At 42.5% G+C, this 26901-nt stretch overlaps 2 protein-coding genes across 3 annotated transcripts; one reads left to right on the forward strand and one right to left on the reverse strand.

Annotated features, from left to right (window-relative positions):
- Positions 1-286: 286 nt before the first annotated feature.
- Positions 287-17403, forward strand: man2b1 (mannosidase, alpha, class 2B, member 1). Of its 2 annotated transcripts, XM_087810218.1 has the most exons (22): positions 287-400; positions 647-749; positions 3093-3266; positions 3337-3530; positions 6693-6825; positions 6894-7039; positions 8331-8530; positions 8610-8730; positions 9732-9810; positions 9876-9985; positions 11679-11786; positions 13690-13806; positions 13891-14070; positions 14136-14233; positions 14343-14463; positions 15209-15327; positions 15439-15540; positions 15615-15702; positions 16461-16541; positions 16598-16822; positions 16881-17136; positions 17192-17403. In XM_087810218.1, exons 1-22 carry the CDS (start codon positions 296-298, stop codon positions 17293-17295), a joined length of 2964 nt encoding a protein of 987 aa, XP_087666344.1. In that variant the 5' UTR covers positions 287-295; the 3' UTR covers positions 17296-17403. The 2 variants fall into 2 exon arrangements, with proteins under 2 accessions (XP_087666344.1, XP_087666345.1); XM_087810219.1 differs by lacking the exon at positions 287-400 and having other exon boundaries at positions 3047-3266.
- trmt1 (tRNA methyltransferase 1) lies at positions 17386-25926 on the reverse strand. The gene is made up of 16 exons (XM_087810220.1): positions 25819-25926; positions 24788-25118; positions 23864-24044; positions 23579-23766; positions 23141-23256; positions 21872-21984; positions 20837-20985; positions 20684-20767; positions 20550-20619; positions 20347-20481; positions 18756-18841; positions 18593-18701; positions 18445-18521; positions 17762-17881; positions 17596-17704; positions 17386-17525 (listed from the first exon to the last, which is right to left on the reverse strand). Exons 2-16 carry the CDS (start codon positions 25108-25110, stop codon positions 17418-17420), a joined length of 1968 nt encoding a protein of 655 aa, XP_087666346.1. The 5' UTR covers positions 25111-25118; positions 25819-25926; the 3' UTR covers positions 17386-17417.
- Positions 25927-26901: the final 975 nt, after the last annotated feature.

A 26901-nucleotide genomic window follows, 5' to 3' on the forward strand; every position in this document is an offset into this window, starting at 1 on the left:
TTGTTTTTTTTAAACGCCATCAAACTTCTCATTTACTTTACTAATACATGTATAGTGCTAACAGGAATTTCTCGAATAGAAAAACAAAAAGGTTTTCTTTAAATCTACGTTTATTTTTTCCAAATGAAATCCTATCAAGAAACGACACTTTATTAAAGGGTTTTTTTTTTAACAAATGGAAGTATTTTTCGCGCCGCCTGAGAGTCAAAACTGAGGGCCTTAAAGTCCTCTGTCACGTGACTCCGGCGAACATAAACACTGGTCATGTGACTTGTCTCGCGTGTTTTCGTCCAACATGGCGTCGCAGCTGCTCGTCGCTGCTGTGCTTCTGTTCGGCTTCACACAACTTCTCTGTCACCCGCTCGGACCGGAACCGAAGCAGACCCGCTGCGGATACAAGGTCCACTATTTTATCACTTTAAATAGTTGTGTGAAGAAAAAGAAATGGCGGTGAAAGTGAAACTAGAATCTGTCAAAATAAATAAGAGTAAAAAGTAAAGTTTGTGTTTGACTGTCAGTAGAAAGATTGTAAATAACCTTCATTCTTGTCAACATTCAGCATCTTTAGGGTCGTTGTTTGCTCATCGTGTTTGTTTTTTTGTGTTTGTTTGTTTGTTTGTTTTTGTGTTTGTGTGTCTGTGTGTAGTCATGTCATCCTACGAAGCCAAACATGCTGAACGTTCATCTTGTTCCTCACACTCACGATGATGTTGGATGGCTCAAGACGGTGGACCAGTACTACTATGGAGGTACACACACACACACACACACACACACACACACACACACACACACACACACACACACACACACACACACACACACACACAGAGACAGACAGACAGACCCGTGATACAAGTATTACAATCACTGCGGAAGGAAGGAAGGAAGGAAGGAAGGAAGGAAGGAAGGAAGGAAGGAAGGAGGCAAAGACACACACGCAAAGACACACACGCAAAGACACACACGCAAAGACACACACGCACAGACACACACGCACAGACACACACAGACACACACAAACGCACGCACAGACACACACACACACTCACAGACCCACACGCACACACACAAACGCACACACACGCACGCACGCACGCACGCACGCACGCACGCACGCACGCACTCACTCACTCACTCACTCACTCACTCACTCACTCACTCACTCACTCACTCACTCACTCACTCACTCACTCACTCACTCACTCACTCACTCACTCACTCACTCACTCACTCACTCACTCACGCACGCACGCACAGACACACTCACACTCACACTCACACTCTCGCACAGACACACTCACACTCACACTCACACTCACACTCACACTCACACTCACACTCACACACACAGACGCAGACGCAGATACAGACACTCACTCACACTCACTAACAGACGTACAAAGACAGACAGACACACACACACAGAGATAATAGAAATCACTATATCGATTTACAATATATCGCAATATTGTCTTTAAAGATACTGTATCGTGTTATTTCTGCTTTTAAATGTTGTGTTTTTCCCCTTAAATCTTTTATATTGTCTATATTTAAAAAAAGCTGTGTAAAATAAAATAATTCCATTGACATTATATTACACACAGCAAGTTTGTGTTGCAAATAGACTTCAGGCCCCAGTTATTATGTCCTCCGGAGCTAAATGTTTTTACAGCTAAAGGAACCATTAAATGCTGCGAGAAACTGAGGACGAGAGGATACACTTGACTCCAGCAGCTTTTAAAGCTGACCTTTGGACATATTTTGTTTTCAAAACTAATGAAAGTATTTACGACTTCAAGAGTCATGTGGTCTGAAACTCTACAACACCAGAGTCAAGTACTGGACAATACTGCACATATATCCTTGTTACTACACTATCACAACACCAGAGTCAAGTACTGGACAATACTACACATATATACTTGTTACTACACTATCACAACACCAGAGTCAAGTACTGGACAATACTACACATATATCCTTGTTACTACACTATCACAACACCAGAGTCAAGTACTGAACAATACTACACATATATACTTGTTACTACACTATCACAACACCAGAGTCAAGTACTGGACAATAATACACATATATACTTGTTACTACACTATCACAACACCAGAGTCAAGTACTGGACAATACTACACATATATACTTGTTACTACACTATCACAACACCAGAGTCAAGTACTGGACAATACTACACATATATCCTTGTTACTACACTATCACAACACCAGAGTCAAGTACTGAACAATACTACACATATATACTTGTTACTACACTATCACAACACCAGAGTCAAGTACTGGACAATACTACACATATATACTTGTTACTACACTATCACAACACCAGAGTCAAGTACTGTACAATACTACACGTATATACTTGTTACTACACTATCACAACACCAGAGTCAAGTACCGTACAATACTACACATATATACTTGTTACTACACTATCACAACACCAGAATCAAGTACTGGACAATACTACACATATATACTTGTTACTACACTATCACAACACCAGAGTCAAGTACCGTACAATACTACACATATATACTTGTTACTACACTATCACAACACCAGAGTCAAGTACTGGACAATACTACACATATATACTTGTTACTACACTATCACAACACCAGAGTCAAGTACTGAACAATACTACACATATATACTTGTTACTACACTATCACAACACCAGAGTCAAGTACTCCACAATACTACACATATATACTTGTTACTACACTATCACAACACCAGAGTCAAGTACTCCACAATACTACACATATATACTTGTTACTACACTATCACAACACCAGAGTTAAGTACTGGACAATACTACACATATATACTTGTTACTACACTATCATAACACCAGAGTCAAGTACTGAACAATACTACACATATATACTTGTTACTACACTATCACAACACCAGAGTCAAGTACTGGACCATACTACAAATATTTCCTATACAAATACTACTGTATCGCAATATATCGCTGACCCTGCATCGTCTTGTATCGTCAGATTCTTGTCAAAACAAACCCCTGCTAATATAAAGTGTCGTTGAAAGATCGCAACGACATCCAACACGCAGGCGTTCAGTACATCCTGGACTCGGTGGTGGATCAGCTGCTGAAGAACCCCGACCGGCGCTTCATTTACGTGGAGACGGCGTTTTTCTACCGCTGGTGGAAGCGTCAGAGTTCGGCCGTGCAGCAGACGGTCAAGCAGCTGGTCGACGAAGGTACGTGAGCGCCCCCCGCTGGAGGGTCGTCCAACCCCACCAGTCATGGAGGCTTCTTTCTGGGCTCCAGGTCGTCTGGAGTTCGTGAACGGCGGCTGGTGCATGAGCGACGAGGCGACCACACACTACAGCGCCGTCATCGACCAGATGACTCTGGGCCTTCGCTTCCTCAACGACACCTTCGGACCCTGCGCTCGCCCCCGGGTCGCCTGGCACATCGACCCGTTCGGTCACGCCCGCGAACACGCCTCCATGTTCGCCCAGGTGACGTCCATGTTGTTTAAAATACTTTTGTAATTATAGCATCGTAAACCTTTGAGCTTTGACAACCATTTAAGAGCCTCAAACTAAAACATGTTTTAATTATTTAAATTTCTCATTACATATTGTGACATTAATGTATATTTGAAATCTTGAACTTGCCATTTATAATTATATGAGACCTTTAAATTAGGTGAAAATATTAATTATTTATTTATTTTTTGTTCACATGCCATTACACACGGCATGTTTGTGTTGCAAATAAACTTCAGGCCACGACCAGTTATTACGTCCTAAATGTTTTTCCAGCTAAAGGAACAATTAAATGCTGCGAGAAACTGAGGACGAGAGGATACACTCGACTCCAGCAGCTTTTAAAAGCTGATGTTTGGACATATTTTGTTTTCAAAACTAATGAAAGTAGTTACGACTTCAAGAGTCATGTGGTCTGTAAATACTACAAGTACTAGACAAAACTACACAAATATACTTGTTACTACACTATCACAACACCAGAGTCAAGTACTGGACAATACTACACATATATACTTGTTACTACACTATCACAACACCAGAGTCAAGTACTGGACAATACTACACATATATACTTGTTACTACACTATCACAACACCAGAGTCAAGTACTAGACAATACTACACAAATATACTTGTTACTACACTATCACAACACCAGAGTCAAGTACTGGACAATACTACACATATATACTTGTTACTACACTATCACAACACCAGAGTCAAGTACTGGACAATACTACACATATATACTTGTTACTACACTATCACAACACCAGAGTCAAGTACTGGACAATACTACACATATATACTTGTTACTACACTATCACAACACCAGAGTCAAGTACTGGACAATACTACACAAATATTCTTGTTACTACACTATCACAACACCAGAGTCAAGTACTGGACAATACTACACAAATATACTTGTTACTACACTATCACAACACCAGAGTCAAGTACTGGACAATACTACACATATATTCTTGTTACTACACTATCACAACACCAGAGTCAAGTACTGGACAATACTACACATATATACTTGTTACTACACTATCACAACACCAGAGTCAAGTACTGGACAATACTACACATATATAATTGTTACTACACTATCACAACACCAGAGTCAAGTACTGGACAATACTACACAAATATACTTGTTACTACACTATCACAACACCAGAGTCAAGTACTGGACAATACTACACATATATTCTTGTTACTACACTATCACAACACCAGAGTCAAGTACTGGACAATACTACACATATATACTTGTTACTACACTATCACAACACCAGAGTCAAGTACTGGACAATACTACACATATATACTTGTTACTACACTATCACAACACCAGAGTCAAGTACTGGACAATACTACACAAATATTCTTGTTACTACACTATCACAACACCAGAGTCAAGTACTGGACAATACTACACAAATATACTTGTTACTACACTATCACAACACCAGAGTCAAGTACTGGACAATACTACACATATATTCTTGTTACTACACTATCACAACACCAGAGTCAAGTACTGGACAATACTACACATATATACTTGTTACTACACTATCACAACACCAGAGTCAAGTACTGGACAATACTACACATATATACTTGTTACTACACTATCACAACAGCAGAGTCAAGTACTGGACAATACTACACAAATATTCTTGTTACTACACTATCACAACACCAGAGTCAAGTACTGGACAATACTACACAAATATACTTGTTACTACACTATCACAACACCAGAGTCAAGTACTGGACAATACTACACATATATTCTTGTTACTACACTATCACAACACCAGAGTCAAGTACTGGACAATACTACACATATATACTTGTTACTACACTATCACAACACCAGAGTCAAGTACTGGACAATACTACACATATATAATTGTTACTACACTGTCACAACACCAGAGTCAAGTACTGGACAATACTACACAAATATACTTGTTACTACACTATCACAACACCAGAGTCAAGTACTGGACAATACTACACATATATTCTTGTTACTACACTATCACAACACCAGAGTCAAGTACTGGACAATACTACACATATATACTTGTTACTACACTATCACAACACCAGAGTCAAGTACTGGACAATACTACACATATATACTTGTTACTACACTATCACAACACCAGAGTCAAGTACTGGACAATACTACACATATATACTTGTTACTACACTATCACAACACCAGAGTCAAGTACTGGACAATACTACACAAATATTCTTGTTACTACACTATCACAACACCAGAGTCAAGTACTGGACAATACTACACAAATATACTTGTTACTACACTATCACAACACCAGAGTCAAGTACTGGACAATACTACACATATATTCTTGTTACTACACTATCACAACACCAGAGTCAAGTACTGGACAATACTACACATATATACTTGTTACTACACTATCACAACACCAGAGTCAAGTACTGGACAATACTACACATATATACTTGTGAAAATATTAATTAATCGGATTTATTAACATCTCAGATGACGATGATTTAATGTAAATGTTTTTTATTTAAATAATTCCATAGTTCTTGTATTGAATGGTTGTTTTACATAAATATATAATAAATAATAATAATAATGAATTAATTTTCTACAAATATTATATTCTGATTAAAAAATGCACATTTATATTCAACTGGAACCTTAAGTTGTAAAGATGGAGTTATTTTACCAACGTGTGTGTATTGACTTAAAAGGCTACGGTTAAAAAAACCTTAAATTTAAAAACATAACTTTCGAATTATATTATCAAAATATATATTTAAAAAAAAAAAAAAAATGTTCAAATTCTTTATTTTAATTCAATTCAAAAAAATCAATGCTTAAAAACATTTAAATAAAAATTCAAACATCAAATATTCTAACGCCACTGATATAAGTAGTAGTCGTCAATATCCTCATAATACAACATTATTATAACGTATTTTAACTTTATATTATATTGTAACATTTAAAACTTAAATTCTGTAATAAACACTTTTTTTGAGAGTTTTTACGTACATTTATCAAAGAAAACGAGAAACAAACTCATTAGATTTTTAACCTCAGATGGGATACGACGGCTTCTTCTTCGGCCGCCTGGACTACCAGGACCGGTCCCGCAGGATGGCGTCCAAAGAGCAGGAGCTGCTGTGGAGGGCGTCCGACAGTCTGGCGCCCCCTGTGGCCGACCTGTTCACCGGTGACGACCCCCTTTACGTCGGTGTCGTCGGCAGTGATGCAACGTTTTTTTTTTTTTTACCTGGACAGGTATTCTCCCCAACGGCTACAACCCGCCCAACGGGTTCTGCTGGGACCAGTCCTGCGACGACCCGCCGATCAGGGACGACCCCGACCTCGAGGACTACAACGTGGACGACGTCGTGAAGCGTTTTCTCGCCGCCGCGAGGCAACAGGTAAATAAACACCTGTGACAGGACGTGTCGATAAATACTACGGATGTGAGAAAGTATCACTTAAATATCGCTTGTTTTTTCAAGATACTGTGTCAATATTTAACAATGTTTTGTTTTTTTAAATATATTTTTGCTCTTAAATCTATTTTTTAATCATAATTTTGGTTTATATTTTAAATTGAATAAAATAATTAGTATTTTTATTTGCAATAAACATGCAAGTATTTTGTGTCGCGGCTGTCGTCGTGTCTTCTGTGAGATCCCGGTGATGACTGGGGACGAGAGGATACACTCGATTTTTACATACTTTGGTTTCAAAACAAATGAAAGCAGTTACGACTTCGTCAAGAGTCATTTAGTTTGTAAATCCTGCAACACCAGAGCCTAGTACTCGACAATATTACAAATATATACTCGTTACTATAGTATCACGATATATCGTATCGTTGACACTGTATCGTGATACGTGTCCACTCGTCGGATTCTTCCCGATATATACACTCCTAACTAGCAATGTATTGATGAAGCTTCATGCTACAAATACTATATTATATACAATACTACAAATATATACTCGTTACTACAGTATCACGATATATCGTATCGTTGACACTGTATCGTGATACGTGTCCACTCGTCGGATTCTTCCCGATATATACACTCCTAACTAGCAATGTGTTGATGAAGCTTCATGCTACAAATACCATATTATATACAATACTACAAATATATACTCGTTACTACAGTATCACGATATATCGTATCGTTGACACTGTATCGCGATACGTGTCCACTCATCGGATTCTTCCCGATATATACACTCCTAACTAGCGATGTGTTGATGAAGCTTCATGAAGCAGTGTCATGTTGTTCAGAGGTCAGTAGGTGGCGCCATCAATTTAAAAAATGATGTTTCATTAGAACTGTCGTTAAAAAAAAAAGGAAAATAGTGCAGAGGCGCCATCTAGTGGACTCTGAAAATAATGACACTGCTTCATGACGCTCATGTTGTTCAGAGGTCAGTAGGTGGCGCCATCAGGTTAAAAAGTGATGTTTCCTTAGGACAGTTGTTCAAAACAAAGGTGAAAATAGTGCAGAGACCGCCATCTAGTGGACTCTGAAGATAATGACACTGTATCATGAAGCTTCATGAAACAGTGTCATGTTGTTCAGAGGTCAGTAGGTGGCGCCATCAGTTTAAAAAATGATGTTTCATTGGAACAGTCGTTCTAAACGAAGGGGAAAATAGTTCATAGATCGCCATCTAGTGGACTGTTTGTGTTTTTCTCAGGCCGAGGCGTACAAGACCAACCACATCATCATGACCATGGGCTCCGACTTCCAGTACGAGAACGCCAACCTGTGGTACAAGAACCTGGACAAGCTGATCCACTACGTCAACGCCCTCCAGTCCGGCGGCGTCAACGTCAACCTCCTGTACTCCACGCCGTCGTGCTACCTCCAGGAGCTGCACCGAGCCAACCTCACATGGTAGAGCGCGAGGCGGGTCTGGGAGGGGGGGGTGAAGGGTCAAGACGACCCGGGGGTTTGACCGTGGGCTTCCATGCAGGACCCTGAAGACGGACGACTTCTTCCCGTACGCTGACGACGCTCACGACTTCTGGACAGGATTCTTCAGCAGCCGACCGGCGCTGAAACGCTACGAGAGGATCAGCAACAGCAACCTGCAGGTGAGGCGCGGAGGTCGCGGAGGTCGTGGAGGTCGCGGAGGTCGTGGAGGTCGTGGCGCGGCTGACGGTCGTGACCCCGACATTGTTAAATACAATAATAACACTGTTGTTACATTTTTATTGATTAGTGTCTGTTCATAAATGTGTAGATAAATGTTTAATAATAAATTAACATGTTTGGATGTTTTTATCTCAATATTTTAAATTGTATTTATTAATATTTATTATTTTGACGTTTTTTATGTTTTTCTCACATTTTCTTTTAAATTTTTAGTGTTTTATATCGAAATTCTTTGGTCGTATGATTATGTTTTATTTAAACTTTATTGATAACCGTTTTCTTTGTAATCTATGTATTAAAAAGACCATATATTTTAATTATCTATTACCCGTTTCTTACTTGTATTGTAAATTTATAGATATATATATATAGATATTATTTGGACATTTTATTGTTATTAACATTTAATTGAGAATTTTATTTTTTACATCATTTTTGTTTTTTGTAATTTATTTTCTCCAGTTTGAGTCTAATGTGAAGCTTTAACATTATATTATGGGATTTTTTTTAGTGACATTGTAAAACTATTTACATTCACAGTATTAAAATATATATATATATATATTTATACTGTGTATTGTTTGTTATATTTTATACATTTTGACTTTTTTTTTTAAATTCACGTCGCATTCAATTCACAGTTTTTATCTTTTGTTTCTATTTAATTTATTGTGATTTTGTTTAATCTCTGAAGGTCGTTTCTTGGCATTATTTAGACTTAATAGTTATTTTTGTTATCGAATAATAACAAAATTTTATATTGTAATATTTTAAGTCACGAGTACAAAACCATAATAACAACCGTTAAACATTTTTAACGACACATCATTTTCTGAACCAGTTTTTTTGTGAGTTTATAAAAACCAAACAATTACTCATCAATAAAAATCAGGTATTTTTAGCCAGAACTTGATCATCTCTTTGGTTCCTGTTCCTCCAGACGTGTAACCAGCTGGAGGTCCTGGTCGGGTCCAAGTCCCGGAGCGGAGCGTTCGGCGACGGCGACAGTCTGACCCTGAGTGAGTGTTTTAGTGTCGCTCGAGCTGAACGTGATGAGATGATGTTTAAAAATCCCCCCCGACAGAGCGAGCGATGGCCGTGGCTCAGCATCACGACGCCGTGTCGGGGACGGCGAAGCAACATGTGGCCGACGACTACGCCAGGAGGCTGGCGGACGGATGGACGCGCTGTCAGGTGACGCCATTTTATTAAATAATTGATACTCTTTTAAACGCTAGTAAACGTGTCTAAACCGTCATCGCAGTGGTCAGTACCTTTTTTTTCGATTTGTCAAATGCTGGTTGTGTGACTTTATTTATATATTTTTTTTTTTACTATTAACAACTATTTTAGTTTAAAATAATAAGGACAATTATACTTTTTTTAAATTAATATATATTTTTTAATATTCTTTCCTTAGGAAAAAAACAAACACTAAAATCCCAAATGCTACAGTAAAGTAACACTTTAAACTGGGGCTGATGAAGCAGTCAGTAGGTGGCGCCATCAGTTTTAAAAATGATGTTTCATTAGAACTGTCGTTCAAAAAAAAAGGAAAATGGTTCAGAGGCGCCATCTAGTGGACTGAAAATAATGACACTGTTTCATGAAGCTTCATGAAACAGTGTCATGTTGTTCAGGCGTCAGTTGGTGGCGCCATCAATTTTAAAAATGATGTTTCATTAGAACTGTCGTTAAAAAAAAAAGGAAAATGGTTCAGAGGCGCCATCTAGTGGACTCTGAAAATAATGACACTGCTTCATGAAGCTTCATGAAACAGTGTCATGTTGTTCAGGCGTCAGTAGGTGGCGCCATCAGTTTTAAAAATGATGTTTCATTAGAACTGTCGTTCAAAAAAAAAGGAAAATAGTTCAGAGGCGCCATCTAGTGGACTCTGAAAATAATGACACTGCTTCATGAAGCTTCATGAAACAGTGTCATGTTGTTCAGGCGTCAGTAGGTGGCGCCATCAGTTTTAAAGATGATGTTTCATTAGAACTGTCGTTAAAAAAAAAAAGGAAAATAGTTCAGAGGCGCCATCTAGTGGACTCTGAAAATAATGACATTGCTTCATGAAGCTTCATGAAACAGTGACATGTTGTTCAGGCGTCAGTAGGTGGCGCCATCAGTTTTAAAAATGATGTTTCATTAGAACTGTCGTTCAAAAAAAAAGGAAAATAGTTCAGAGGCGCCATCTAGTGGACTCTGAAGATAATGACACTGTATCATGAAGTGTCACTGCTTCATGAAACAGTGTCATGTTGTTCAGGCGTCAGTAGGTGGCGCCATCAGTTTTAAAAATGATGTTTCATTAGAACTGTTGTTCAAAAAAAAAGGAAAATAGTTCAGAGGCGCCATCTAGTGGACTCTGAAGATAATGACACTGTATCATGAAGTGTCACTGCTTCATGAAACAGTGTCATGTTGTTCAGGCGTCAGTAGGTGGCGCCATCAGTTTTAAAAATGATGTTTCATTAGAACTGTCGTTCAAAAAAAAAGGAAAATAGTTCAGAGGCGCCATCTAGTGGACTCTGAAAATAATGACACTGCTTCATGAAGCTTCATGAAACAGTGTCATGTTGTTCAGAGGTCAGTAGGTGGCGCCATCCATTTAAAAATGATGTTTTATTAGAACAGTTGTAGAGTAAAAGAGTGCAGAGACGCCATCTAGTGGACTCTGAAGATAGTGATGCTGCTTCATCAGACCATCAGTAACTAAAACAATTAAATAAAAAACACACACATAAGAAGACACAAAATAACAGTCACACACCCCAAAATTATGACAACGCACAGAAGACTACAACAAAAGAACACGACACTAAACTGCAGAATACAAAACAGTTTGAACATGTGTTTGTTTATGAAGTCAACGATGTCTCCACAGACTCTGGTGAGCAACAGTCTGGCGTCTCTCACTGGATCTTCAGCTCAGAGGTTCTACTGCGACAACCTCAACGTCAGTGTGTGTGAGCTGACGGAGGCCAGCCAGAAGGTGACACACACACACGCACGCACACACACACACACACACACACACACACATACAAAACACACACACACCCACACATACAAAGCACATGTGCACAAAACACACATATGTGTACCAAACACACACGTGTACAAAACACACACACACCCACACATACAAAACACACACACACCCACATATACAAAACACACACACACCCACACATACACCCACACATACAAAACACACACACACCCACACATACACCCACACATACAAAACACACACACGTGTACAAAACACACACACACCCACACACACACCCACACATACACCCACACATACAAAACACACACACACACACATACACCCACACATACAAAACACACACACACCCACACATACACCCACACATACAAAACACACACACCCACACATACAAAACACACACACCCACACATACAAAACACACACACCCACACATACAAAACACACACCCCAACACATACAAAACACACACACCCACACATACAAAACACACACCCCAACACATACAAAACACACACACCCACACATACAAAACACACACACACACACACACACACACACACACACACACACACACACACACACACACACACACACACACACACACACACACACACAGACATGTATACAAAACACACACACACACACACAGACATGTATACAAAACACACACACACACACACACAGACATGTATACAAAACACACACACATATACAAAACAAACACACACACACACACGTACAAAACGAACACACGCATGTACAAAACAAACAAGTGTTAAAAAAAACATACAAAACACACGTGTACAAAACACACACACCCACACATACAAAGCACACGTGCACAAAACACACATGTGCACAAAACACACACACGTGTACAAAACACACACACACCCACACATACAAAGCACATGTGCACAAAACACACATATGTGTACCAAACACACACGTGTACAAAACACACACACACCCACACATACAAAACACACACACACCCACACATACAAAACACACACACACCCACACATACACCCACACATACAAAACACACACACACCCACACATACACCCACACATACAAAACACACACACGTGTACAAAACACACACACACCCACACATACACCCACACATACAAAACACACACACACACACATACACCCACACATACAAAACACACACACACCCACACATACACCCACACATACAAAACACACACACCCACACATACAAAACACACACACCCACACATACAAAACACACACACCCACACATACAAAACACACACCCCAACACATACAAAACACACACACCCACACATACAAAACACACACCCCAACACATACAAAACACACACACCCACACATACAAAACACACACACCCACACATACAAAACACACACCCCAACACATACAAAACACACACACCCACACATACAAAACACACACACCCACACATACAAAACACACACACCCACACATACAAAACACACACACCCACACATACAAAACACACACCCCAACACATACAAAACACACATGTACAAAACACACTCACACATACAAAACACACACCCCCACCTACAAAGCACATGTGCACAAACACACACATATGTACGAAACACACACATGTACAAAACACACACACACACACCCACACATACAAAGTACACGTGCACAAAACACACACGTTTACAAAACACACTCACACCCACACATACAAAACACACACACGTGTACAAAACACACACCTACAAGACACACACCTATAAAAAACATTTCTAATTAATTATTCAATAAAAAACATTTTAATCAATAATCTCGTGGCTCTGAACTACTTTGCTCTAAAATATATATATATTTCCGTCCTGTTGAAGTTCTCCGTCAACGTGTTCAACCCTCTGGCTCGACCCGTAACGTTGCCGGTCCGACTTCCTGTCAACGGGTCGGCGTTCGCCGTGTTCGACGCCAGCGGCGCGGCGGTGGACTGTCAGGTGGGAGGCTTCGCTCGTCACGCCGAGGCGACCCTTAGTGACCCCTGGTGACCCCTCGTGACCTCTCTCTCTCCTGCGTCGCAGGTGCTCCCGGTGTCGGCAGCCACCCGGGCCGTCAGGAAGAACCGAGGCTCCGCCCCCAACGAGCTGGTGTTCCAGGCTCAGGCTCCGCCTCTGGGCTTCAACACCTACTCCGTGTCCCTGCTCCCAGACGCTGTGGCGCCCCCTGCTGCCCGCCGCTCGCCGCCCGTCCTCCAGAACGAGGTGTGTGTCTGGATGGTGACGGTCAGTGTGTGTGTGTGTGTGTGTAACGACTCTGCACCTCACAGTACCTGCGAGTGACCTTTGACCCCGACACCGGCCTCCTGAGCGGCCTCAGCAACACGGAGACCAAACAGACCATCAAGCTGAGCCAGAACTTCTACTGGTAACTGTGGTCTCCTGGGGTTTGTGTTCACTGGGAAAGCTGAGTGTGTGTTTGTGTGTTTGTGCGTGTGTGTGTGTTTGTGCGTGTGTGTGTGTGTGTGCGGTCGCAGGTACAACGCCAGCGACGGTAAGAACCGCGTCAGCACTCAGACGTCCGGCGCCTACATCTTCAGACCAAACTCCTCCGACAGCTTCACGGTCAGCAGCCGAGCAGAGACGACCAGTTTCCAGGTACGACGACCAGAAAACATCACCTTTAAAATAAAAAAATACTGAGAAATAATATATAATAAAGTTTTTTTCACTAACCATAAGATGTGTAATGAAGATACACACTAAATTGTGTAGATACTAATATTTGTAAATCATTTATATAAAGTTGTGTATTCATTTAATGAAAGTATGATCAGTGACGTTTGAATTATTACATGTTAAAAGGTAACCATATATCTTAAGTCATTATATACAGGATAGTAGTTTACACATAGTTTAATATTCTTATTAAAATTAATTTGCTCAATTGAATATTTTAAGAATTGTAGCCTTTTTTACAAATTAAAAAATATCAAATAAAAAATATAATCAACTGGATTTAGACTTTAAAAAAAATGTTTTATTAAAAATATATCGATTGAATAAAAACAAAAGGCTTTCATTATAGTAATTATTGAAATAAAGTGTATTAATAACAAATGAAAGGCTTATGAAATCAATATTTTGATTAAAAAAAAGAAAATGTAAGCTAGTGTTGAATGCTTTAGTTTAATGAGTCAATATTTAACTACACAAAATATATGTAAAACAAACAAAAATAAAAAGCTTTATAATAAATCAAATAATTAATTGAAAAAAGTGCATATTTGAAAATAATGTTTTAACTTCATAAAAACACATTTATGTAGAAACAAACGTGAACGTACGTCATTTTCTATTAAACAATCATAAATAAAAGTAAATGATTCTTCTTTCCTTGCAGACGTCGCTGGTGCAGGAGGTGAGACAGGTCTTCTCACCCTGGGTGTCTCAGGTGGTGCGACTCTACAGCGACAGCAGAGCTCTGGAGCTGGAGTGGACGGTCGGGCCGATCCCCATCCAGTGAGTCCGACTGTTCGTCCGACTGTCTGTCCGACTGTACATCCATCCGTCTCACAACCATCCATCCATCTCACAACCATCCATCCGTCTCACAACCCTTCCCCTCATCAGCGACGGTCTCGGCAAGGAGGTGATCACTCGCTTCGACACCGACATGGAGACGTCCGAGACGTTCTACACCGACTCCAACGGTCGGGAGGTTCTGCAGAGGAAGTGAGTTCCTCCTTCACTGATGCCTTGCTCGAGGAAACATGGGGATTCGGAGGTTGACGGAATGTCATCGTCAGGAAGGACTTCCGGCCCACGTGGAAGCTCAAGCAGTCGGAGCCCGTCGCCGGAAACTACTATCCTGTCAACTCTCGAGCCTTCATCAGGGTTTGTGATTTGGCTAACAACGCCTTTTAGTTAGCAACGTGTTTAAGCTAGCCACGCGTATCAGTACTCAATCAACACAATTAGAGTATTCACACGAGCCAGCGCACTGGCCTCTATCAGTTTAGATCGCATTACTATTCACAAACATAAGTGACCATTTTTTGACGGATGTGACGTATCACTTAAATAATTATAACTTTATCACAGTCAGATAAAGTCAAACTTTATTAAGCGTTCTGACAACTCTGTTCACTCCCATGGTAACGATGTTCAAATGATGTTTAAAAGGCTGCAGGCAGCAGCGCGTGAGACTGGTGTTGTGAGCAGACAAATGTTGAGTGAGCAGCAGAGAAGTTGAGCGCATGTATGACAGCTAGAGCGCACGACATGTTGAAAGCACGTCTATGACTGGTTGAACACGCAGCAGTGATTTCCCGGGAAAACATTTTTTTTGAGTGTAAAACAAGACGCACTCGCTCAAAACGGTGGCAGTAATCTTACTCCATATACGTCCATGATGTAATCCCGCCCAAGGCATGTCGGCTCAGAGTCATGAAAGTGTTTGTAAACAAGTCAACCACCAGGTAATGTTCATGTATAAGGCGCTTGGGATTATAAGGCGCACTGTCGTTTGAGAAATTTAAAGGCTTTATAGTGCGGAAAATGCGGTACTGACGTGATTTAGCGAACCGCGTATTGTTTTGATAACGATTTAGTTGAGCTCGCCACATGTTTTGAAGTGCAGTCGTTTGTTCCAGGACAAAGTGAACCAACTCACTTTGGTGACCGATCGATCTCAAGGAGGCGCGAGCCTGAAGAACGGATCTCTGGAGATCATGGTGAGCACGAATACACTCTTCGTGACGACCCGTGATTAAGGTCCACACACCTGCAGCTCCACCGCCGGCTGCTCCACGACGACAACCGCGGCGTCGGCGAACCCCTCAACGAAACATCCCACCTGTACCCGGACGGGCTGGTGGTGCGCGGTCGCCTCCTCCTCCTGCTGGACCGCCCGCTCACGGCCGCCGACGCTCATCGCCCCCTGGCCCAGCAGGTGGTGCTGCAGCCGCTGCTGACCTTCACCGACGGGGATCTGCACCCGGACACTCGGCTCCAGGTAAAGAGGTCACGTTTGGAGAGAGAAGGTTGATGGACGAGCGTCGTTTCTGTTGCAGTACTCTGGGCTGCAGGCTGCGCTGCCCCCTGCTGTTCACCTGCTGACACTGAGCCAGTGGGACGACGACGGCCTGGTGCTGCTGAGGCTGGAGCATCAGTTCCAGAGCTGGGAGACCAAAGCCAACGCAGAGCCGGTCACCGTCAACCTCCACAAAATCTTCTCCTCGCTGGAGGTCGTGGGCGTGTCCGAGATGAACCTCTCAGCCAATCAGCGGAAGGCAGAGATGTGGCGCTTCACCTGGGCGGCACAGTCAGGTACGATCCCGGCGTCGATCATCGTGGAAACATCTCATGGCGTCTCTCGTTTCAGACGACGAACCCGAGCCGAAGACGCCTCGGGGCGAGTCGGCGTGGGACGTCACGCTCCGGCCGATGGAGATCCGAACGTTCCTGCTCAGGGTGAACCCCAGATAGACGACCCTTGACCTCGTCTGAAGCTGCCTTTTAAAAAAATCACTTGAATCGTGCATTTGTAAATATTTGATTTCCAACAGATCACTCAATAAAAAATATTTTTACTGACACGTTTATACATTTCAATGAGTCTCGGGAAAGTCTTCCGTCTTCTGGCCCGGATCTGTTGGGTCTTTGACGGGCGGGGGGTCGTGGGAGTAGCAGCATTCGTCTCCTAGCGTGCACGTTCCCTGTGCGAAGAGCAGCCAGCGTCACGTTTTAACTCAAGAGCGCCACCGTGTGGCTCTGACAGGAACTGACCTGCTTGAAGCGTTTGCAGGGGAAACTCTTGAGCTGCTGGGACTCGGAGTTCTTCCTCTTGTTCTGGCACTTTTTCCTCTTGTCCTGCAGGTCACAGGAGATCCCACTGCTGGAGAAGAAGGTAACGATGGAGTGTAATCCTACGAAAGTCCTTCTGAACACCTACCCGGCTTTCGCACGAGCTTTGGGTCCCCAGAACGCCTGCGGGTTCTCTTGGAAGCGGGTCAGATGGAGTTTTCTGGACTGAGGGTTGGCGTCTTCTCTCACTGTGAAACAGGCCTCCGTTCTAAAACACAACATGACAAAAAAGCAGTTGTAAATCAATAATATAAACACAAAAAACATGCAATTTAAAAAAGAACACAAAAGAACTAAACGAAATGTAAAAATGCACAAAAAAAAAAAACACATTACAGATATAAAAAATAGAACGGAAAAGAAAGTATAAAGGAAAAACAAAACAAACATACACAACATAAATAAGAGAAGACGTTAACATCAAAAACAAATTGCACAGAACGACAAAACTTTAATGTTAAAAATTAGTTTTTTGTGTTGGGCACTAAAATTAAAAGAAAATACACAAAAACAAGAGAAATAAATACAGAACCCCCCCAAAAAAAAGCAAAAACAGTACAGTTTAGAAACAAAAAAAATAGAATAGAAAAACCTGCAATTAAATAATGGACACAAAACACCAAATTAGTCAAAAAATAAAACACTAACACAACAAGAAAAACTCAAAACAATGCACTAAAAATGTTTGTGTTCTGTTAAAGCACCAACACTTCTGTTTCCACCAAATCTCTCCACATTGAACCTGACCCGGAAACCCAGAACCGGACTCACCTGGGCTCGGTGGAGAGGATCTTGTGAGCGGGGCTGGTCTCCGACAGCTTCTCCCTCTTCACCGGGTTGGACTTCTCCTGCAGAGGGTCACAGGTGAGTGGACGGATGAGAGGACGGACGAGAGGACGGACGAGAGGTGGAAGCTCACCCAGCAGCGCATGATGTCCCACAGGGCGGCCGGAGGCGCGTCCGTCTTGATGGCGTTCTTGCAGGCGTGAGAGAGCGACACCCGGTGACCGGCGTGCAGCAGCGCCGACCTGCATGGAGACCATGAGTGACACATGCTTCACGTCAAGATGGTCCAACTTCACCTCATCTGCAGCAGAGGCGGAGTGTTGCTGTGTATGGTGCTGCTCAGGCTGTCCACGGTGTAGTAGAGCGGAGCGTCTTGCAGCTCCTGGAGCACAAGTCACAGCAACACAAGGATTTATGGCACTTTTATACTTTTGAGGTCAAAGCTTTGCATGGAAGCCTTAGAGTGACGAGAGAAAAAACACCTGATGTGAAGGGAGTGGCCCCCCGACGTGAAAGTCAGTGGCCCCGATGTGGAAGCGAGTTGCCCCCCAACGTGAAGGGAGTGGCCCCCCGATGTGGAAGCAAGTCGCCCCCTGACGTGAAGGGAGTGGCCCCCAGTGTGAAAGTTGGTGGCCCCGACGTGAAAGCCAGTGGCCCCGACGTGAAAGTCAGTGGCCCCGACGTGAAAGTCAGTGGCCCCGACGTGAAAGTCAGTGGCCCCGACGTGGAAGCCAGTGGCCCCGACGTGAAAGCCAGTGGCCCCGACGTGAAAGTCAGTGGCCCCGACGTGAAAGTCAGTGGCCCCGATATGGAAGTCAGTGGCCCCGATATGGAAGTCAGTGGCCCGGATGTGGAAGCGAGTCGCCCCCCAACATGAAGGGAGTGGCCCCCCGACGTGAAAGAGAGTCGCCCAGTCGTGAAAGCGAGTGGCCCCGAACGACCCGATGTGGAAGCAAGTCGCCCCCTGACGTGAAGGGAGTGGCCCCGACGTGAAAGTCAGTGGCCCCGACGTGAAAGCCAGTGGCCCCGACGTGAAAGCCAGTGGCCCCGACGTGAAAGCCAGTGGCCCCGACGTGAAAGCCAGTGGCCCCGACGTGAAAGCCAGTGGCCCCGACGTGAAAGCCAGTGGCCCCGACGTGAAAGTCAGTGGCCCGGATGTGGAAGCGAGTCGCCCCCCAACGTGAAGGGAGTGGCCCCCCGACGTGAAAGAGAGTCGCCCCGTCGTGAAAGCGAGTGGCCCCGAACGACCCGATGTGGAAGCAAGTCGCCCCCTGACGTGAAGGGAGTGGCCCCGACGTGAAAGTCAGTGGCCCCGATGTGGAAGCGAGTCGCCCCCCAACGTGAAGGGAGTGGCCCCCCGACGTGAAAGAGAGTCGCCCCGTCGTGAAAGCGAGTGGCCCCGAACGACCCGATGTGGAAGCAAGTCGCCCCCTGACGTGAAGGGAGTGGCCCCGACGTGAAAGTCAGTGGCCCCGATGTGGAAGCGAGTCGCCCCCCAACGTGAAGGGATTGGCCCCCCGACGTGAAAGAGAGTCACCCCGGCGTGAAAGCTAGTGGCCCCGTCGTAAAAGCGAGTCGCCCCGAACGACCCGATGTGGAAGCAAGTCGCCCCCTGACGTGAAGGGAGTGGCCCCGACGTGAAAGTCAGTGGCCCCGATGTGGAAGCGAGTCGCCCCCCAACGTGAAGGGATTGGCCCCCCGACGTGAAAGAGAGTCACCCCGGCGTGAAAGCTAGTGGCCCCGTCGTGAAAGCGAGTGGCCCCGAACGACCCGATGTGGAAGCAAGTCGCCCCCTGACGTGAAGGGAGTGGCCCCCAGTGTGAAAGTTGGTGGCCCCGACGTGAAAGCAAGTCGCCTCGACGTGGAACATAACATCAAAGTCCGTACCTCGGTCACCACGCTGAGAATTCCCTGGATGCGTTTGGACGTTCCGAAGCGTTCAGGATTCCTTGAAACGGCCGATAAAACCCTCTGAACAAAGTCTGTGTTGTGGATGGGTTCCGCCCAGATTGGGCCGCCCAGCTGCAAGAGGAGAACAGTTTCTAGAAGAACCACCACCAGCAGAGACTCTCGATCCCGGGGAGACTCACCTGATGTCTCTGCTCACAGTGCTCGCAGCTCGGTCCCACCGGCGGTCCCGTGGCCGGGGAATATTTGGGGCTGGAATGATTTTTTTGGACTCGTTAGAAAAACTGAAGAGACGACAACATCACGGATGTCTTACTGCTTCCCGCTGACGGTCCTTCTTCCCAACCTCTGCAGATGGAAGGAGCCGCAGCCCACGCAGTTGTAGACCAGAGCCTGCTTGCTGAGGCAGAAGAACAGTCAGGAGAGGATCTCCAGGAAGGATCGTTCGTGTGCACGTGGCGTCTCTTACCTGGCCGAGTCCTTGACTTTGGCCTGACCCGTGAAGACCCGCACGAAGACCCGGATGTAGAAGTCGACGCTGACCGACAGCAGGGGCTGGATGTAGCGCTGGTAGACCCCGGCCCGCTGGTCCAGGCTGTGCAGGATGATGCGAAGAGCCTGACGCGTCAGATCGAGACAGTAAGGGACGAAGATATAAAAGATCATCCATAAATTTTGGCTAAAACGTAGTTTTTCATTGCAATACCTGGTTCGGCCACAAGATAAATAATACCAGAAACAAACCTGTCGGTAATAAAAATCTAATAAATAACACCAATAATAACATTAACATCAATTCTGAATGAAGTCAATATAGTTTGTTGATGATTAAATGTAAATAATTGAATGTTTTATTCAGGGTTTGTTTAACCTCGACTTAAATAGAAAACTATTTTGTTTTAAAAGCTGATGTATTTAAAGATGACAAGACGTTATTAAAATAAATAAGTAAATGTCAACATTATTACCAACAAAATATTGTCTTAATTGAATAATGAAAGACACACTGTGCATGTGCCAAGAACTGTTCCTCTGATTATTTACTTTTACAAAAAGCATTAAGTGTACATGAATCACAAATGTTTTTATATTTATTTTAGGTGTCGTTCCGTTCAGGATCTGCCGTTCATGTCCAAAGTTGTTTAAAAGTATAGATTCGCAGATGACAAGGCGTTCGTTTGTTCCGATCAAACAAAGTCGCAACTTTTTCAGACACGTTACTTAGGGCAGGAAACGAGTTATAAAAGTAAAGTGTTTCCGGTCGATTCCAAAAACGAAACACTAACGACAGACGTTAAAGCTCTGTGAAGAAGGAATAATTCTACAGAAAAACTGAAGCATGGGATTAGAGTATAAAAACTAAAGAGGTTGAAAATCACTGATGTAAATAATGTGAAGGTTTTTTTTAAGCAGATTCAAATCCACAGAAAACAGCTGTAAATACTTAACGGAGGTTTGGAAACTAACCCATGCATGTACGCACTGGTCCGTGTGCGCGACTCACCATTTCGTGACAATATTTGCTTTTGATGGAGATGGAACCGTATTTGCTGTAGCAGGTCTCGCCGCTGTTTCCTGCCATCACTGCCATGTCCGTGCAGGTCACACACAAGAGTCCTGAGGGAGGAGACCACGGTGGAACTTAGCACGAGTTAAAATCGACAACTGTGACAGGCCATAGTCATGTTTTGAGTGCACAAGTGGGATCACACTGAGTGCAGTGTGCAAAAATGTAGTAAAACAATGAGCACTCAAATTGAGTGTGGATCGATGCACACTTTCCACCCTTAATGGCCGCCATCTTAGTGACGTAGATGACGCTAAACAGAAGCTACGTCACTGACGACACGTCTTTGGAGAAGATACGGACATATATGTCTCGAGAAAACACTCATTTTACCACAAAACAATAACAATAACACAATGAAACACAACTTAAAAACTTGTTTCAATTGGCGTTAAGTGCTCTCAAGTGTCAGTGAGTCAACTACTGGTTGCAATCAGTGTTAAAAAGTAGTAGAAGAAGAAGCTGTCGAGTCATTTCCTGTGCCGTGTCTCAAATCACACACTTCTTTAAGTGCACTGCTTTACAGTACACTGTAAGACGGTGCACTTACTTGCGCAGTGCGCAAATTTCGACAGATATTACCGTCTAAAACACTGCAGCTACACACTTACAGGAAATGACTCGACAGCTTCTTCTTCTACTACTTTTTCACACTGATTACAAGCAGCTGTAGGAACACTATCACAGACACTTGACTAGTACTTTACGCCAATTAAAAAACAAGTTATTAATGTTCTGCACATCAGACACACACCAGACCTGGGCAGAGTGCGGCCCGGGGGCCACATGCAGCCCTTTGACATTACGAGGGCCGAATAAATACAGTCAAAGTATGATCAAGTATAAATGGTTCTAATGCATTAACAAATGTATTTTGTATTTATTATTCATTTACATTTTCACATAACACTTCCCTCCTTTTTGTGTGTAATTTTTTGTATATATATATTAATCCCTCAAAACATTTTTATATATCTTAATAAATGTCACGGTCTAATGACGCATGTCGTTTTTTTTTAATGGGATTTTTCGTCTTTCTTTTTGCTTGACATTCACAGAATTGAATGTGGCCCTTGAAGTATTTTAATTTCCCAACCCTGTGCTACACTGTAACAAAGACTACAGTACCATGGGCAGAGAAATACAAATCAGCCTAACATTTGGACCACAGGATGTGAACTTCAAAGGCGAGAAACTAAAACCGACCTCCTTCACTGACGGCCTGCACAGCCGAGTCCAGGAAACAGGACGGGCTTCCATACGGATCCAGATCGATGACGTCATAACCATCCTTCTTCCCTCGCATCTCGTACATCAGCATGCTGAGCAGCGAGAGACGGTATTAGAGGAATCGTACAGGACATGCCGAGGCAGCAGCACATTAAAGCAGAGAAGAAGAAGAAAAGAAACTAATAGAAATACATGGTTAAGTTCAGATCATCAGTATTGATGCTCTGATGAAGCTTCATGAAACAGTGTCATGTTGTTCAGAGGTCAGTAGGTGGCGCCATCAGTTTAAAAATGATGTTTATTATAACAGTTGTTCAAAACAAAAGAAAAATAGTGCAGAGACCGCCATCTAGTGGACTCTGAAGACACTGCTTCATGAAGCTTCACCAGACCCTCACTCCTCATCAGTCGTACCTTGCATCTCTGCAGCTGGCTTTAAGTAAATGCTCAACATTGTTGTATTTGGCATTTCGAGCGATCAGATCCGCCGCCTTCTTGGAGAAGTCATTGGCGGTGACGCTGTGCAGGCCGGGCACCTCCAGAGCAAAGCGGACCGAACGCAGACCCGACGCCGCGAGACCCTCGAGCACACGGATGCCTCGCTGGAACAAAACACAAGACCAGAGGCAGAACCAAAGATAAGTTTAGGATAAATGCTTGAAAAATATTTCTTTAAATAACTCGGTCGGTGCTTTTTACCTCACATTTCTCTCCGACCGACGCCGTTAACGTCGGTTCTTTGGCTCCGTTCTTCTCCTCCTCAGGTTCCGTCTGATCCTCCGAGAGAGAAACAACCACTCGCTGCTTCTCTCCGGGAACAACCACCTTGACTCCCCGCTTGGCCAGGACTTCTCTGGCAAACTCTGTGATCACCGCACATCTACGTCGAGCGAGTTCATGTATTAGAGGTGTGAAGAAATATCACTAAATTATATCAACTTTTTTAATGTAAATCTTATTCGAGCCAAGTATACAACGTCTCAATAATAGATGCAGAAAATTGCGACGTTTTTAATTTAAAATGCACAAGTTCAACCAGTAATCAAACAACCTCTACGTTTGTTTGGGCCCCGGGAGCGAGACTGCTAAAAGATGTTGATCCCTCGTCTAGTTAGGTTTGACACGTCTTCTAGTACGACGAGCGAGTAGCATCGTGACGTCACAGCGCTAAACTAAACCAGCTTCGGTCTGAAAGCAAACTGAAAAGAGCAATAAACTTGAAACCAACTGGGAAACAATTCGAGTTGCAAATGAAATTGCACTTTCTGAAAGCATATTTATTTAGTTGCTTATTATACTTTTTTTTTTTATATATATTTGATGTAAATTACATTTTTTGCACTAAACTTTGTTACCCTATTTTTTACTTTATTATTATTATTTATTGATTAAACAATTTCCCGATGGAGACCTCCTGAGGGATCAATAAAGTTCTACCTACTTGTAGGAATTATAACCAAAATTATAATCACAATTGTTTTTGTCGCATTACTGTAGGGCCATAAGATCTATCTGACTATGCCCTGCTACATGTTGGGTTCTGCCATCCGTGGATGGACCTAACATTGCTGAATCATCACCGCACACACGGACGTGATATCTTCTGGGTTCGTCGGTACTCACGTCAGATCCCTGTTGAACTCCTGGACAGGATTATAGAAAACCTCATTAGCGCTCGGGAAAAAGATGGAGGCTTTTCCCTCTTTCACCACAGTCTCTCCTTGCAGAACCCCAGGGGGTTGCAGCTCCGATTTGGTCCCGTCGTCTGCCGCGATGTTAATGTCAGGAGATTTGGTCATCTCTGTCACCCCGAGAGCATCTTTTTGGGGCTCCATGGACTTCAGTCCACTAGAGGAGGCAGGAGGGACTACACAGCAGCGTACGATAGGTCTAGTGAATGCGATGCGGGAAAGCCGAGACAAGTGTAGAGCCGTCCGAACGAACATGAAGGTACCTGGAAATAAAATTTGTATCAAGTCATTGTTTCAACCTTTTTTTAAATAACATAATTCACTTGATATAGTTATTTTTAATACTTGATATACGCATATATATGGATGTAGTTAAACTTAATAATAATTTAAACAAATAATTTGACTTAACTTTGTATTTAAGTTTATTGTACTATTTAAAGAAAACAATACAAAACAATGTAACAAAACAAGAAACAGTTTCCCCCTAAATATTAACCAAGACACACCAGTGTCAGATTCAAAACATCTTAATGTACTTTCTGCATCCTAGCTCTAATAATTGCAACAAAAAAATACCTATGAATTAATAGAGATTCATATATTTACTCCAATACGTTTCAATACGTTCACAAACACATGCTGATTTCTATGTTTATCTAGAGTTTTGTCAAATTCAAAACATCTAAAAGTACTTTTGTATCCTCACACCCATCTCTAATAATTGCAAAAAAGACCTATAAATAATCAAGACTTATACTTATACAAACACGTGCTGATTTCAATGTTAATTTACTGTTTTCCTGAGCAAAAGTCGATTACCTCGTCGTTCATTCAAACTAGTTTCGTGTGTACATTAATCCACAGTAATGCTAACGTGGCTAACACCTCAAGCTAGAGCGAATATATAAAGAATGTGGATAAAAGAGGGTGACACAACGAGTCAGGGTTTTTCTCACCCACCAGGTTAATCTGCGAGAAACCTTCTGGAATCGCTCGAGGGGGAGTTTTGATGGAGTTTGATTTATCCCGTCACGTTAGCGCATGGAGGCCGCCATGTTTCTACGGAAGCCGACGCGGGTGCGTTTTCGGAGTGGCGTAGCCGCGGTCGCCCCCTGCGGCCGACCGTTGCAAGTGCAGGCGAGCGAAGTGACGTGAGGACACGAGGGGAGGGTCGTCGCCGCACACACTGGCCTACTTTCTCCTGCAGAGAACATGTGAGGATCCTGGAGAACACTCGAGTGCACAGCTTACATAAATCAGCTGCTAACGTCTCTCTGCGCCTGGAACTGCCGATGAATGGCAGTTATTATTGCGCGTGGAAGAGTTTTATCTGAACGTTTATTGTGGGGAAATGGATTTTATTTAAGAGCTGTCGTGTTTTTCAGGAGTGAAGATGATGATCTGTACTATGATTTGAATGAATATATAGATTACTTTGTCACTAAGGTTTGACATCTACTGAAACACATTCAAGAAGAAATTAATAAATGCCATGACATCATAGAAAGAATCCATCCTTTCACTTTCTTTTCATTATCACTTCATTTTATGAAGATGGTATTATTATTATTATTATATACATATCTAAATACATACATAGGCAACAGACAATTGCTATTAATATAATAGTTTAGGTTGAGTTGGCAAAGTGAAATAAAACCTTTGCACAATCAATTTTGACTTCAACTGTCTTCAATTTTATTTACCACTATTGTAAATACATATATATGTATGTATGTATGTATGTATCGTCTGTGATTAATTTGATAATCACAAACAACAAGAAATACATATATATATATATGGATGAATGCATGTATCGTCTGTGATTAATTTGACAAGAAATACATATATGTACAGTATGTATGTATATATGTATGAATGTACGTATGTATTGTCTGTGATTTATTTGATAATCACAAACAACAAGAAATACACATATATATAGATATATCTATATATATAGATATATCTATATATATAGATATAGATATATCTATATATATAGATATATATAGATATATCTATATATATCTATATATA

This window comes from Callionymus lyra, chromosome 1, assembly GCF_982586985.1.
Source record: "Callionymus lyra chromosome 1, fCalLyr1.hap1.1, whole genome shotgun sequence".
NCBI classification, from domain to species: domain Eukaryota; kingdom Metazoa; phylum Chordata; class Actinopteri; order Syngnathiformes; family Callionymidae; genus Callionymus; species Callionymus lyra.